Source organism: Stegostoma tigrinum, chromosome 7 (genome assembly GCF_030684315.1).
Source record: "Stegostoma tigrinum isolate sSteTig4 chromosome 7, sSteTig4.hap1, whole genome shotgun sequence".
Lineage (NCBI taxonomy): Eukaryota > Metazoa > Chordata > Chondrichthyes > Orectolobiformes > Stegostomatidae > Stegostoma > Stegostoma tigrinum.
Window position 1 is genome coordinate 11,568,249 of NC_081360.1, and position 14,961 is coordinate 11,583,209.

Consider the following 14,961-nt stretch of genomic DNA (forward strand, 5'->3'; position numbering starts at 1 on the left):
CCCTGGTAAAAATCATCACCCCAGCTGCCCAGCCCAAAAGATTCTCCACCAACTTGCTCACTGTTCATCCAATCATAGGCCACTTCTATCCTGTCTTAGTTGTCGATTAGGCTCACTGAGTAAAACTATCAGCAGTAAATACAACAACCGGCCAGTGATTAGAGAATCAAACATGTGAAATTGATTTGAGCGAGAATGGAACTTTTCTCTGACTGAAGGACCAATGATTGAATTTTGGGGGCACATTCACCGGTCATTCCTTATTATTTTAAGTCCTGCTGCAGGGCAGAGAAGGATCATTGTCTCAGCACTTCTGGCAAAGGACAGTTCCAAATGCTTCACCTTTGTCTTCTGCACTCACATGCTTGGCTCTGCCATCACTCAACATGGGGGGCAGTCACTGAACTTTCTTAACAATTAATAAATCATCCACCAATATTTGGTGGTTGCAGAGCATTGCCCTGATTAGTTAGTTGTGGGATCCCTTAGTTCACTGAAAATTTATCATGAATGGCAGCTCCCATACATGGTATTACAATAACATGAATAAGACAACAGCATTCTTGGCAGTAATTTTAATTGCCAGTAGTCAGATTTTGACAATCCATCCTACACTGTACTCTTACCGGCAAAATACATGCTCACATCCTCCAAGGCAGACAGGCTCCTGCAGCAGTTTGCAACTGAAACAGAAAAACATTCCTGAATGATCAAGACATGTACTGTGTAATACTAAATATATCTGTTGCTCTCCATGTCCAGGAGCTCAAACAGCTATTGAAAGCAGAAGACACCACAGGAAGCTTATATAAAAAAAATTTAAAATGAATTATGCTTTTCTGTTTAGTTATCCACTCAGGAAAAAGAAACTCAACTGAACAGGGAACCTGCAGTAAGCTCAGCAAGATACCAAACATAGCAAGTAATGACCAGATTACCTGGGTTGTTCAATGTGTGATAACACAACAAAAGGAACAGGTACAGGAATAGACTATACAGACTTTCAAGTCTCCTCAGCCTTCCTTAACCATGGTTTAACCCTTACATCATTTCATATTAACATCCTGTTCCCTTATCTCTTGGTTTTCCTAGTACCCAAAAATCCCAAGTCCACCATGAATGTACTCGATCACTAACCATCAACAGCCCTCTTGAATAGGTTAATTTAAAATTTCACAGTCCTCTGAGTAAAGAACTTTCTCATCAACTCTGTTCAAAATGTTTAACTCCTTACCTCTCTGACCTGAAATCAGGACTAAGTAGTCAGGGGACAGTCTCTCAGATGTGCCCAGTCATTCCCTCAAAGAATGATTAATGTTTCAAATTACATCACCTCTCATTCTTCTAATCTCAACAGAATACAAACTCATTTTGCTCATGTTCAGCTCTCTCACCCGAGGTATCAATGGAATGAACCTTCACTCCAGCTCATTTCAGCAAGTATGTTCCTCTCTGGGATGGCTCTTGTGGTACAGTGACCCCCCAGGAGACCAGATGTCTGAACGAGTTGGTTAGTAAAAATACCTATTACCCCTTTGGTATGGAAACCAAAATTATGCACCATACACAAGGTCCGCAGCATTACCAAAACTTCCAAGGGTTGCAGCAAATCTTCCTTACCACCACATTGCAACACACTTCCTAATCTCTTGTTGCATTTTAACTCAGACTTAAACCCGAATGCCCAATTCTTCTGAATCTGTACTCACTAGCCTATCTTTTAAAAATTATTCTGCTTTTCCATTCAGTCTACCAAATTGGATAGCTTTTCACTGCATCTGCTACCTTCTTGCCCACTCATTTAACTTCAATATATCCCTTTCCACCTTCCCTCATACTCTTCAAAGTTTATTTTGTCAACTTTGTATTGGCAGTAAACTTAGATATATTGCATTGAGCTTTTATGATATTCCACCAGTTACCACATGCCATCCTGAAAATGGTCCAATTCTTTTTTTTCAGCCCTGTATGTAATCCTCAATTCACATCAACACATTATCCCTAGTTTTGCTTTTTCATTTGCGGGATGTGGGCTTCGCAGTCCAGGCCAGTGTTTGTTGCTCATCTTTAGCGGTCTTGAGAAGGTGGTGGGGAGCTGCTTTCTGGAACCACTGTTCACTGTAAGTACCCCCACGCAACTAGAGAGTGAGTTTCAAGATCTTGAGTCAGGAACACCGAAGCAATGACAATTTGGACTGGATCAGGGAACTTTGCAAACAAAATGGCTAGACTCCAATGTCACTGAGCAGCATCCACTTGTCCACCAACGAATCAGCCCGCTGCTGACTGGGTGCTCTAAGGCGGCTGCAGCACGGGCCAAGCCTGTACTGACAAAGAGTGGTCCAATCTGTTAAGATCAGACCAATGCATCCCAAAGCCACATCCTCCGGCCTCACATCCCTACTCCATCCAAATCCACACTGCATCGGGCCATTACCCTTTCTAATCGCTCACAGCATCCATAAAAATCCCCAAACCATCACACCGCTGAAAGCCCACCATGAAGTCATACCCTCAGCCCAACCAAAACTCATCACCTTTCATCCCCTCCCCATAGCTCCGGCCCTCATCAATCTCATAAATACCAAAAGAACTGTGGATGCTGCACATCAGGAACACAATCAGAAGTCGCTGCAAAAGTTCAGCGGGTCTGGCGACACGTGTGAAGGAGAAGAAGGATAAGACGTTTCAGAACCTCAGTTCTGAGGAAGGGTCATCGGACCTGAAACGTTAACTCTGATTTTTTTTTTTCTTCTTCACAGATGCTGCCAGACCCACTGAGCTTTTCCAACAACTTTTGTTTGTGTTCCTTGCCAACCTCACCCCACCTCAGACACTTCCCCTACATATTTCGCACCCAACATCATGCACCCTCACCCTGATAACTGCCTGGGCAGTGTCGGCTCAATTCACCTTTGACCCTGCCCCAGCACCCCAACCCCTGGCCCACGGACCATTACCCACCCCCCGCCACACCCTACCCCCGGCCCATTACCCACACCCCGCCACACCCTACCCCCGGCCCATAGCCCACCCCCCGCCACACCCTACCCCCGGCCCATTGCCCACCCCCCGCCACACCCTACCCCCGGCCCATTACCACCCCCCGCCACACCCTAGCCCAGCGCACGGGCCATTACCCCCAGCCACAACCTACCCCCGGCCCATTACCCACCCCCCCCCGCCACACCCTACCCCCGGCCCATTACCCCCCCCCCCGCCACACCCTACCCCCGGCCCATTACCCCGCCTCCGCCACACCCTAACCCCGGCCCATTACCCACCCCCCGCCACACCCTACCCCCGGCCCATTACCCACACCCCGCCACACCCTACCCACGGCCCATTACCCACCCCCCGCCACACCCTACCCCCGGCCCATTGCCCACCCCCCGCCACACCCTACCCCCGGCCCATTACCCAACCCCCCGCCACACCCTACCCCCGGCCCATTACCCAACCCCCGGCCCATTACCCAACCCCCCGCCACACCCTACCCCCGGCCCATTACCCAACCCCCCGCCACACCCTACCCCCGGCCCATTACCCAACCCCCCGCCACACCCTACCCCCGGCCCATTACCCAACCCCCCGCGACACCCTACCCCCGGCCCATTACCCAACCCCCGGCCCATTACCCAACCCCCCGCCACACCCTACCCCCGGCCCATTACCCAACCCCCCGCCACACCCTACCCCCGGCCCATTACCCAACCCCCCGCCACACCCTACCCCCGGCCCGCCACCCAACCCCCCGCCACACCCTACCCCCGGCCCGCCACCCAACCCCCCGCCACACCCTACCCCCGGCCCGCCACCCCACCCCCCGCCACACCATACCCCCGGCCCGCCACCCCACCCCCCGCCACACCACCCGGCCCGCCACCCCACCCCCCGCCACACCATACCCCCGGCCCGCCACCCCACCCCCCGCCACACCATACCCCCGGCCCGCCACCCCACCCCCCGCCACACCATACCCCCGGCCCGCCACCCCACCCCCCGCCACACCATACCCCCGGCCCGCCACCCCACCCCCCGCCACACCATACCCCCGGCCCGCCACCCCACCCCCCGCCACACCATACCCCCGGCCCGCCACACCATACCCCAGGCCCGCCACCCCACCCCCCGCCACACCATACCCCCGGCCCGCCACCCCACCCCCCGCCACACCATACCCCCGGCCCGCCACCCCACCCGGCCCACTACCCCACCCCCCGCCACCCGCCACACCACCCCACCCCCCCGCCACACCATACCCCCGGCCACACCATACCCCCGGCCCGCCACCCCACCCCCCGCCACACCATACCCCCGGCCCGCCACCCCACCCCCCGCCACACCATACCCCCGGCCCGCCACACCATACCCCAGGCCCGCCACCCCACCCCCCGCCACACCATACCCCCGGCCCGCCACCCCACCCCCCGCCACACCATACCCCCGGCCCGCCACCCCACCCCCCGCCACACCACCCGGCCCACTACCCCACCCCCCGCCACACCACCCCCCGCCACACCATACCCCCGGCCCGCCACCCCACCCCCCGCCACACCACCCGGCCCACTACCCCACCCCCCGCCACCCGCCACACCACCCCACCCCCCCGCCACACCATACCCCCGGCCACACCATACCCCCGGCCCGCCACCCCACCCCCCGCCACCCCATACCCCCGGCCCGCCACCCCACCCCCCGCCACACCATACCCCCGGCCCGCCACCCCACCCCCCGCCACACCATACCCCCGGCCCGCCACACCATACCCCAGGCCCGCCACCCCACCCCACGCCACACCATACCCCCGGCCCGCCACCCCACCCCCCGCCACACCATACCCCCGGCCCGCCACCCCACCCGGCCCACTACCCCACCCCCCGCCACCCGCCACACCACCCCACCCCCCCGCCACACCATACCCCCGGCCCGCCACCCCACCCCCCGCCACACCATACCCCCGGCCCGCCACCCCACCCCCCGCCACACCATACCCCCGGCCCGCCACACCATACCCCAGGCCCGCCACCCCACCCCCCGCCACACCATACCCCCGGCCCGCCACCCCACCCCCCGCCACACCATACCCCCGGCCCGCCACCCCACCCCCCGCCACACCATACCCCCGGCCCGCCACCCCACCCGGCCCACTACCCCACCCCCCGCCACCCGCCACACCACCCCACCCCCCCGCCACACCATACCCCCGGCCACACCATACCCCCGGCCCGCCACCCCACCCCCCGCCACACCATACCCCCGGCCCGCCACCCCACCCCCCGCCACCCGCCACACCACCCCACCCCCCCGCCACACCATACCCCCGGCCACACCATACCCCCGGCCACACCATACCACCGGCCACACCATACCACCGGCCCGCCACCCCACCCCCCGCCACACCATACCCCCGGCCCGCCACCCCACCCCCCGCCACACCATACCCCCGGCCCGCCACCCCACCCCCCGCCACACCATACCCCCGGCCCGCCACCCCACCCCCCGCCACACCATACCCCCGGCCCGCCACCCCACCCCCCGCCACACCACCCGGCCCACTACCCCACCCCCCGCCACCCGCCACACCACCCCACCCCCCCGCCACACCATACCCCCGGCCACACCATACCCCCGGCCCGCCACCCCACCCCCCGCCACACCATACCCCCGGCCCGCCACCCCACCCCCCGCCACACCATACCCCCGGCCCGCCACCCCACCCCCCGCCACACCATACCCCAGGCCCGCCACCCCACCCGCCGCCACACCATACCCCCGGCCCGCCACCCCACCCCCCGCCACACCATACCCCCGGCCCGCCACCCCACCCCCCGCCACACCATACCCCCGGCCCGCTACCCCACCCCCCGCCACACCACCCGGCCCACTACCCCACCCCCCGCCACACCACCCCACCCCCGGCCACACCATACCCCCGGCCACACCATACCCCCGGCCACACCATACCCCAAGCCCATTACCCCACCCCCTACCACACCATACCCCAAGCCCATTACCCCACCCCCTGCCACACCATACCCCAAGCCCATTACCCGCCCCGCCACACCCTATCTCCAGGCCATTACCTCCCCCCGCCACACCCTGCCCTCGGCCCACGGCCCATTACCTCCCCCCGCCACACCCTGCCCTTGGCCCACGGGCCATTACCCACCCCCGCCCCGCCACACCCTAACCCCGGCCCACTGGCCATTACCCAACCCCCCCCCCCGCCACAGCCACCCCTTGCTTCGCCACACCCTACCCCCCGGCCCCACAGGCCACTGCCCCCCCCCGCCCCACCACACCCTACCGCCAGGCCAATACCCCCCCGCCACACACTACTCCCGGCCCCACGGGCCACCCCCGCCCCGCCTTACCCTGCCCCCGCACCGTCACACCCACCCCCGCCCCGCCGGCCACTGCCCCCACCGCCGGGCCATTACCCCCCTGCCCCGGCACACCCTACTTCCGGCCCCATGGGCCACCCCCGTCCCGCCACACCCTGCCCCCGCCCCACCTCCGGCCCCCGGGCCGCTGCCCACCCCTGCCCCCGGGCCATTACCCAACACCGCCACGCCACACCCTACCCCCGGCCCTTTGGCCATCACCCCCCGCCACACCCTACCCCCGGCCCCACAGGCCACTACCCCCCCCCCGCCCCACCGGCCACTACCCCCCCCCCGCCCCACCACACCCTACCCCCGGCCCCACAGGCCACTACCCCCCCCCGCCCCACCACACCCTACCGCCAGGCCATTACCACCCCCACCACACCCTACCCCCGACCCCACAGGCCACTAACCCCCCCGCCCCACCACAGCCTACCGCCCGGCCCTTACCCCCCCACCACACCCTACTCCCAGCCCCACCGGCCACTACCCACCCCGCCACACCCTACCCCCGGCCCCACGGGCCACTACCCCCCCCGCCAAACCCTACCCCCCGGCCCCACGGGCCACTACCCCCCCCGCCAAACCCTACCCCCCGGCCCCACGGGCCACTACCCCCCCCGCCAAACCCTACCCCCCGGCCCACTGGCCATTACCCAACCCCCCCGCCACACCCACCCCTGCCCCGCCACACCCTACCCCCCAGCCCCACAGGCCACTGCCCCCCCCGCCCCACCCACCCCTGCCCCCCCCTACCCCCCAGCCCCACAGGCCCCTGCCCCCCCCGCCCCACCCACCCCTGCCCCCCCCGCCCCACCCACCCCTGCCCCGCCACACCCTACCCCCCGGCCCCACAGGCCACTGCCCCCCCCCGCCCCACCACACCCTACCGCCAGGCCATTACCACCCCCACCACACCCTACCCCCGACCCCACAGGCCACTAACCCCCCCGCCCCACCACACCCTACCGCCCGGCCCTTACCCCCCCACCACACCCTACCGCCCGGCCCTTACCCCCCCACCACACCCTACTCCCAGCCCCACCGGCCACTACCCACCCCGCCACACCCTACCCCCGGCCCCACGGGCCACTACCGCCCCGCCCCGCCCCGCCAAACCCTACCCCCGGCCCATTGCCCCCTTCGCCACAACCTACCCCCGGCCCATTACCCCCCCGCCACACCCTTCCCCCGGCCCATTACCCCCACCCCCTACCCACAGACCACTACCCTCCCACACCTCCCCTCAAACCGTTACCCCCAAACACCTCTTCCCCACAGAACACATTCTCCGCCCCTCTCTGAGCCTCATTCCCTTTCCCCGACCCCTCGCCCCAGAGAGTGTGAGCTCGGGCTGTTTACCAGGCCGAGCACAGCAGCAGCCCCTCGAGTGCGGCCAGGGCTCCCGCCGTCTGAGCCCACTCCTGCGGGCAATCTGCCTCCGACATCCCGCTCCGTCCAACCGACACCAACGGCTCCCAGACCCACTCGACTCGCGCCAAAACCTCAAAACCCGGGGGAGGGGCCAGGGATTGGACTCACCCCGGGGGCGGGGCCCTGAAAATGATTGACATTCTCGGGGGGGCACGTTTTCTTTGTGATTGACAGCTTGGTACGTCGTGTGGCCTGAGTGTGAGAGACGGCCTGGCGATGGGCGTGGGGCCTGACTGTGATTGACAGCCTGGGGGCGGGTTTGAATGTATTTGACTACACGGTGAGGGGCGGGGACTGACAGTGATTGACAGGCCGGGGGTGGGGTTTGCGTATGATTGACAGTCCAGGGTTGCAGTCTGACAGCCCTTCCGTTAGGCCGGAAGGAGTAATGATGTTGCCCGCCAACTGTTATAGTTTTGAAGTGTTCACTTTTCTTACCATTCTTCATTGAAATACGGTTGTCATGAGCAATAACAAGGCTACTTTTTGACACTCATCCCTAATTACCCTTGAGAAGATGGTGGTGAGTTGCCTTCTTCAACTGGTGCAATCCACCTTTTGCAGGTTCTCCCACCTCACTATCTTGGGGTAAGTGCCAGAAATTTGACACAGTGACACACTCAGGAATGCTTTTCCAGTTCAGGATCATGTGTGGTTTGAAGGGGAGCTTGCAGGTAGTCGTGGTGTCCCCATATATGTGCTGCCCTTGTCCTTCTCTATGGCAGAGGTCACAGTATTGGCAGGTGCTGTGGAAAGAGCCTTATCGAATGACTGTGGTGTTTCTTGTAGATGGTACACCTGACAGTCACTGAGCTTCAATGGTGGAGAGAGTGAATGGTGAAGATAATGGGTGTGGAGGCAATCAAATGAGCTATTTTTTCCTGGATGGTGTTGAGCTTTTTGAGTATTGCTGTAGCTACATTCATTCAGGCAAACGGGGAGTATTCTATCACACTCCTGATCTGTGACTTGTCGATGGTAAACTGCTGTTGGGAATCAGGAGGTGAGTTAGTTACTGCAGCTATCCTAGCATCTGACCTGCTCTAGAAGCCACCATATTTATATGGCTGGTTCAGTTCAGTTTCTGGTCAAACATAATCCCTCCCAAGCTGTTGATGCTGGGGGAATTCAGTGAAGGTAACACCATTGAATGTCAATGGGAGATGGTTAGCTTTTTTTGGGAGATGGCCATCATCTGGCCCTTGTGCAGCACAAATAGTATTCACCATCTCAAAGCACGGCGAAAATATTGTCGAGGGCATGTAGCCTTGGGACTTGGAATGCTCAGCAAGCATCCCCATTTCTGACCTCATGATGGTCATTGATGATGCTACTGAAAATAGTTGGGGTATGGCCACTGTTCTGGGAACTCCTGTGGGAATGATCTGGAACTGGATCTTGTTTAGAGCTTGGTACGACTCCAGCTAATGTAAAGTCTTCCTACTGATTCTCATTGACTGCAGTTTTGCAAGGATTCCTTGATGTAATACCAGGTCAAATGGAATCTTGGTGTCAAGGTTAGTCACTCTCACCTCACCTCTGGAATTCAGCCCTTTTGCCCATGTTTGGACCAAGGCTGGAATGAGGTGAGAAGCCTAGTGGCCCTGGCAGAACCCAAACTGGGTGTCAGAGAACAGCTTATTGCTGAACTGGCGCTGCTTGATAGCACGCGCACACACACAAAAAAAATGTTGCTGGAAAAGCTCAACAGGTCTGGAAGCATCTGTGAGGGGGAAAAAGCAGAGTTAACCTTTCGAGTCCGGCAACCCTTCCTCAGAACTGACAGTGGCTGGGAAAATGTCACTTTATATGCAGAAGAAATGGAGGGGGATGGGGTAGGGAGCAAATGATAGGATAAGAGCCTAAGAAGAGAAAAGGAGCCTAAGGAGAGAGAAGAACAGTTGGACAAACAAGGAGTTGATAACGATCAGGCTGGAACGGTGAATAGTTGTTAATGCAGACTATTAATGACTAACAATACATAGTGTGTAGTGGCAAGTTATGTGGTAACAAGGCCTGGTGTGTGGGTTAGGGGGCTGGAACTTGGGAGAGTTTAGGCCCTAAAATTATTGATCTCGATATTGAGTCCAGAGGGCTACAGTGTCTCCAAGTGGAAAATGAAAATTTTTTTCTGAAGAAGTCTGTTGACCAGAAGTGTCAGATTTCCTGGTCCTCTGATGCTGCTTGGCTTGCTGTGTTCATCCAACTTCACATCGTGTTACCTCAGATTCTCCAGCATCAGCAGTTCCTACTATCTCTGTTGTTCTTCCAGCTTGTGTTGACTTTTGCTGGGACATTTAAGTCAGTCAGGGACAGAGATGTTGACCAGGGAGCAGGGTGGTGTGTTAAAGTGGCAGGCAACAGGTAGTTCAGGGTCTTTTTTGCGAGTAGAGCGTAGCTGTTCTGCGAAACGGTCACCCAGTCTACACTTCATTTTCCCAATGTAGAGGAGACCACATTGTGAGCAGCAAATGCAGTAGACTAAATTCTTGGATGTGCAGGTGAAGTGTTGCTTCATGTCGCTGGTAAACACTTTGCCTGTGGCACTTGTGGCAGATCTTGCCTACTATGGCTCCCAGCAAATGTGCAAGGCTACACGTCCACTGTCTCAGGCAGGATGCCAAATTCAACTTCGAGCTGTAACATTTTGACATTGACTGTGAAAACGTCAAGCACTGTATTTATAAAGATAATTGTCTATCGAATATTTCGTTTAAAAATTTAAAATTCAAACCACAAAGTGCTTGACAGACTTTTTTTTTGTAATCACTGGTTCTTGTTTTGTACAATTTGCTCCAGTGAAACCTAAGGGACTATGTTTCTAAACAAATCTTCAGCTGCTACCTCACTTGCACCTGCATAAATCTGGAAGGTATGTTTGGGCCCTTGGATGATGGAGAGGAAGGAGGTAAATGGGCAGGTGTTACACCTTCACCGGTTACTTGGGAAGGTGCCATAGGCCTGTTGGGGGGTGTTGGGAGTGAAGGAAGTATGAACCAGGGTGTCCCAGAAGGAACAGTCCCTGCGGAAAAGGGACAACGGAGGGAAAGGGACTATGCGTCTGGTGGTGGCATCTTGCTAGATGTGTTTGCTGGCACTGTTGATAACACCTTCCATCATTTTACTGATGTTCGAAAGTAAACTGAGGAAGAATTAATCAGTTTTGATTTGTCTTGCTTTTTGTGTAACACAGTGTCTTGTGTACTCAGAAGACCAAGTAGCCTTTCTTTCATTAAATCCATAGAGTCATAGATGATTAGAGCACAGAAGGAGACCATTTAGCCCATTGTGTCCGCTCCAGTCAATAAAGTTTTTTTAACTCACTGGTGGGACGTGATGTCACTGCTGGCCAGTACTTATAGCCCATGACGAGTTGCCCTTAAGAAGCTGCTGGTGAGCTACCTTCTTGAACTACTGAAATCCACACGCTATAGGTAGATCCACAGTGCTGTTATGGAGGGGATTTCGACCCAAAGACACTAAGGGAACGGCGATATATTTCCAAGTCAGGATGGTGAATGGTTTTGGATGGGAATTTGCAGCTCTTCTTATATATCTGCTACCCTTGTACTTCTGGATGGGAGTCCTCATGGGTTGGGAAGATGCTACCTGAGAAATTTTGGTGAATTTCTTTCAGTCTGACTATACAATGTCATCTTCCAGCTTTTGGATCATAGCCCTAGAGGTTCTGCAATGCAAGTGAATATCTAAATTCTGTTTTAATATTGTGACAGTTTCTGAGTTTCCCCTTTCAGATAGATAGTTTTACATTCACAGCAGCCTCTGAGGAAAGTAAACATTCTCCTCAAATCTCCTCTTAGCCGTTTGCCTCTTATCTCAAATCTATGCTCCTTGGTTATTGACCCTTTTACCAATGGAAAACACATCTACCTATATCCCTATGTACCTCATCATCTTATACACCTCTATCAGGTCCCCTCTCAACTTCACTGTTTCAAGGAAATGACTCCAGACTATTCAATCTGTCCACATAGTTCAGAGCCTCTGTCTCCTCTCTAGTGCAATCACATCCTTCCCGTAATGTGGTGACCAGATCTGCATTCAGTTTTCCAGTTGAAGCCTTAGCGGCACTTTATTCAGTTACAGCATAATCTCCTTGCTCTTGTATTCTGTGCTTCAATAATAAATGCCAGTACTCCAATGCCTTCTTCATCACCTTATTCACCTATCCTGCTATCTACAGTGATTTGTGAATATTCTCACCAAAGTCCCTTTGATCTTCAGTAATTTCTGAGGTCCTACCATTCAAAATGTAATCCTTTGCCTTCCCAAGCCCATTCCCTCACAACTTTCCAGGTTGAATTCCAGATTTGCCACTATTCTGCCAAGCTGACTGGTCTGTTTTTATCCTTCTGCATTCTGAAGCTGTCCTCATTAATTACCAGTCGACCAATTGTCATGTAAGCTGCAAAATTCTTGATCACAACCCCTTCGGTTAAGACTAGGTCATTAATGTACACCACATACCACAAACAGCAAGGACCACAGCAATGGGCCCTGTGGAACCCCAGTCAAAACAGATTTCCAATCGCGGGTATATCTCTCTACCGTCATCTCTGCTTCCTGCCTCTCAGCCAGTTTTGGATCAAAAGTGCTCCTTGCTTTAGATCCCATGGGCTTTTACTTTCTTGGCCAGTCTTTCATGTGGGACCTCATCAAAAGCCTTGCTAAATTCCATGCAGACATCATCAAATGCATTGCTCTCATCAACACTTCTGCTTACCACCTCAACAAATTTGTTAAACCCGACCTTCCCTGAACAGGTCCATGCCAACTAGCCCTGATTAATCCATGTCTCTCCAAGTACTGGTATATTCTATCCCTCAGGATCCTTTCTAAATAACCTCCCCACCAGTGAGGTTAGACTGATTGGTCTGTAATTTCTTGGTCTGCTCCTCCCTTCCTTTTTTGATAATGAAACAACATTAGCAGTTCTCCTGACCTCTGGCATCTCACCAAAAATTGCTTCTAGGGTGCCTGATATCTCCTCCCTTGCTTCCTTCAACTTCCTTCCCAGCTTTGCAAGTTGCGTTGCCTCCAACACTGGCCCATGCCACGTGAACTAGAATAATATCATAAAATATTTACTTATTGAAAGAAAACATCTACTTCAGAAATAACTTGAAAAATGTACTGAATAAAATGTCAAAAATGTAGTTATATTGGTGAATGCACCCTGGTTGCTAAGATTAAAGTCTTCATCGACATCTACTTGGTGCAGTGTCATTCAAGCCTAAATGTCTCACAGTATGGTTGGAATGTTAAATACACTGATATTCGCTTATCTCTTTGATAGCTCTGCTTGAACGACGTTCCCTTCTTCAGGGTGTTCTAACATCTCACTCAATGCATTGTCTGTAAATATGAACATCCAGCTTGCAACTCTCTCATCCTGCATTGTAAGAAATAGTGTTCTTTGTTCATTTTGGAACGAAAGACATTGAAAGGAAATTTGATGGATGCGTATGGGATTGGGGACAGTTTAGATAAAGTAGATAAAGCAATTCCTATTCACCGATGGTATAATGATTAGGGGTCATAAAGGTACTGATCAAAGGGTAGGATGCAGAAATTGATGAAAGAAAGGGCCTGATTTTGTTGTAAGTGGTACTGACCTGTACGGCACTAGACTTAGCAGGCTACAGGGATAGAGAGGGGAAATGGCATTGATTGGATTGCTCTGTGGAGAACCAGCATGGAGTTATTGGGCCAAATGACCTGCTACGCCATGATAACTTTGTGACTCTTGTGGTGCTAGTCAGTCTAGGTTTGAGGCAACGTGGAAACAGATCTAATGCCCTTTGCCTCAACATTGGTGGCTGTGACTTCAGCTGTGAAAACCCTATGGTCTGGGACGCTGACCAGCAACTTCTCTACCACTCAGTGCTTTCTTTAGAGACTCTCCAAGATCTACCTTTTTGACCAGGCTTTTGGGAATCTGAATTCCATCAAAAATCTGCCCGGTGTCAATTATAGAAAATTTCAGGCCATATTTCTCGTTATGAGTCCCAGGAGTTCTCTCATGCAGTTCTACACTGCTCATTTCGTTATGTATGCACCATGTTTTCTACTGCACATCTTGTGTCACCCTGCGTTCAGCAGTAGTGGAATTACTTGCTGGGATTTCTGCCACTGGCACCAGCAGTATACCAGGTCAATCTCTGACAGCCAAGAAAGCACCCCTTCACAGTACCTGACAGCGGAAGGGAAATGAACAAAAAACAGCTTCTCAGGGGCCAAGTGTGGCGCAGGTGACTCTTCAACAGAAGCACAAGCTCATATTTATAAGTGTATTGCTACTTTTGCATTGTCACCACTCTCATTGTAACTGCGGCTACGTGAATCAAACAACACAGGCTACCTGTCTTCTCTGCCATACTACATTAAAACTCTGTCTGCCAGAGTTATTGTTTCTCCCTGTAGAACAACAACTTGTTAAATGTGCGTCACATGTTTGAAAAGTTGATATTTTTGGACAGTTAAGGCAAAGGCAACAAAAGCTCAAAAAGCTGCATTTACTTCACTCAATTCACAAATATTGAAAGTGGGCTTTAATCAAATCCTGCCCAGCTAGTTTCATTTGGTGCTGATTCTGGCTGACTGATCAAACCCTGCTGTTACTGCCTGGCACAGACATATCGAAAGGATAGATTGTAGAATCCCTAGGCTGCCTTATCATGCTGAACGTCATCTTCCAGGGGCCTATTTATTGCTCCATGTGATCCGAGGTGGAAGAATGGCCTGCACTGTACCTATTCTTCACCTGAGTCAGGCAAAGAGAGGATGAGAGCAGAACAGCTGAGGGTGCGGCCAGCATTGTTCTGAGCAAGCAAATGAGGTCATTGAGCAAGGAAAATCAGCCTCCTGTGTTTGCTGCATTTGCTGTTGGCACATGGCATAGGTGTGAGATTGATGTAGCACAGTGCCACGTCCACTCCCTTTGACTGATCACTACTGACAACCATGTCAAACCACCTGGATTTGTGTCCATATTAAAAGGCAAGGCATGACAGAGCTGCTGTGAATGAGGTGACAAAGCACAAAAAAAGAGAAGACAATACATTGGCAAAGAAGGCTGTGAGCATCCAAGTGAGTAAGCTGCACTGCTGCTTACTCC

The 14,961-nt window shown here is 54.9% G+C and overlaps 1 protein-coding gene across 3 annotated transcripts in view; it reads right to left on the minus strand.

The window, feature by feature from the left end:
* Positions 1 to 8,016, minus strand: part of bard1 (BRCA1 associated RING domain 1) — a 179,997-nt gene extending 171,981 nt beyond the window's left edge. The window contains exons 1-2 of one of the 3 annotated variants that reach the window (XM_048534695.2): positions 7,932 to 8,016; positions 627 to 683 (exon numbers count right to left, since the gene is read on the minus strand). In XM_048534695.2, the coding sequence (XP_048390652.1) occupies positions 627 to 683; positions 7,932 to 7,963 (89 nt within the window). In that variant the 5' untranslated portion in view covers positions 7,964 to 8,016. The other 2 variants (XM_048534693.2, XM_048534694.2) reach the window with 2 other exon arrangements.
* Between the last annotated feature and the right edge of the window lie 6,945 nt (positions 8,017 to 14,961).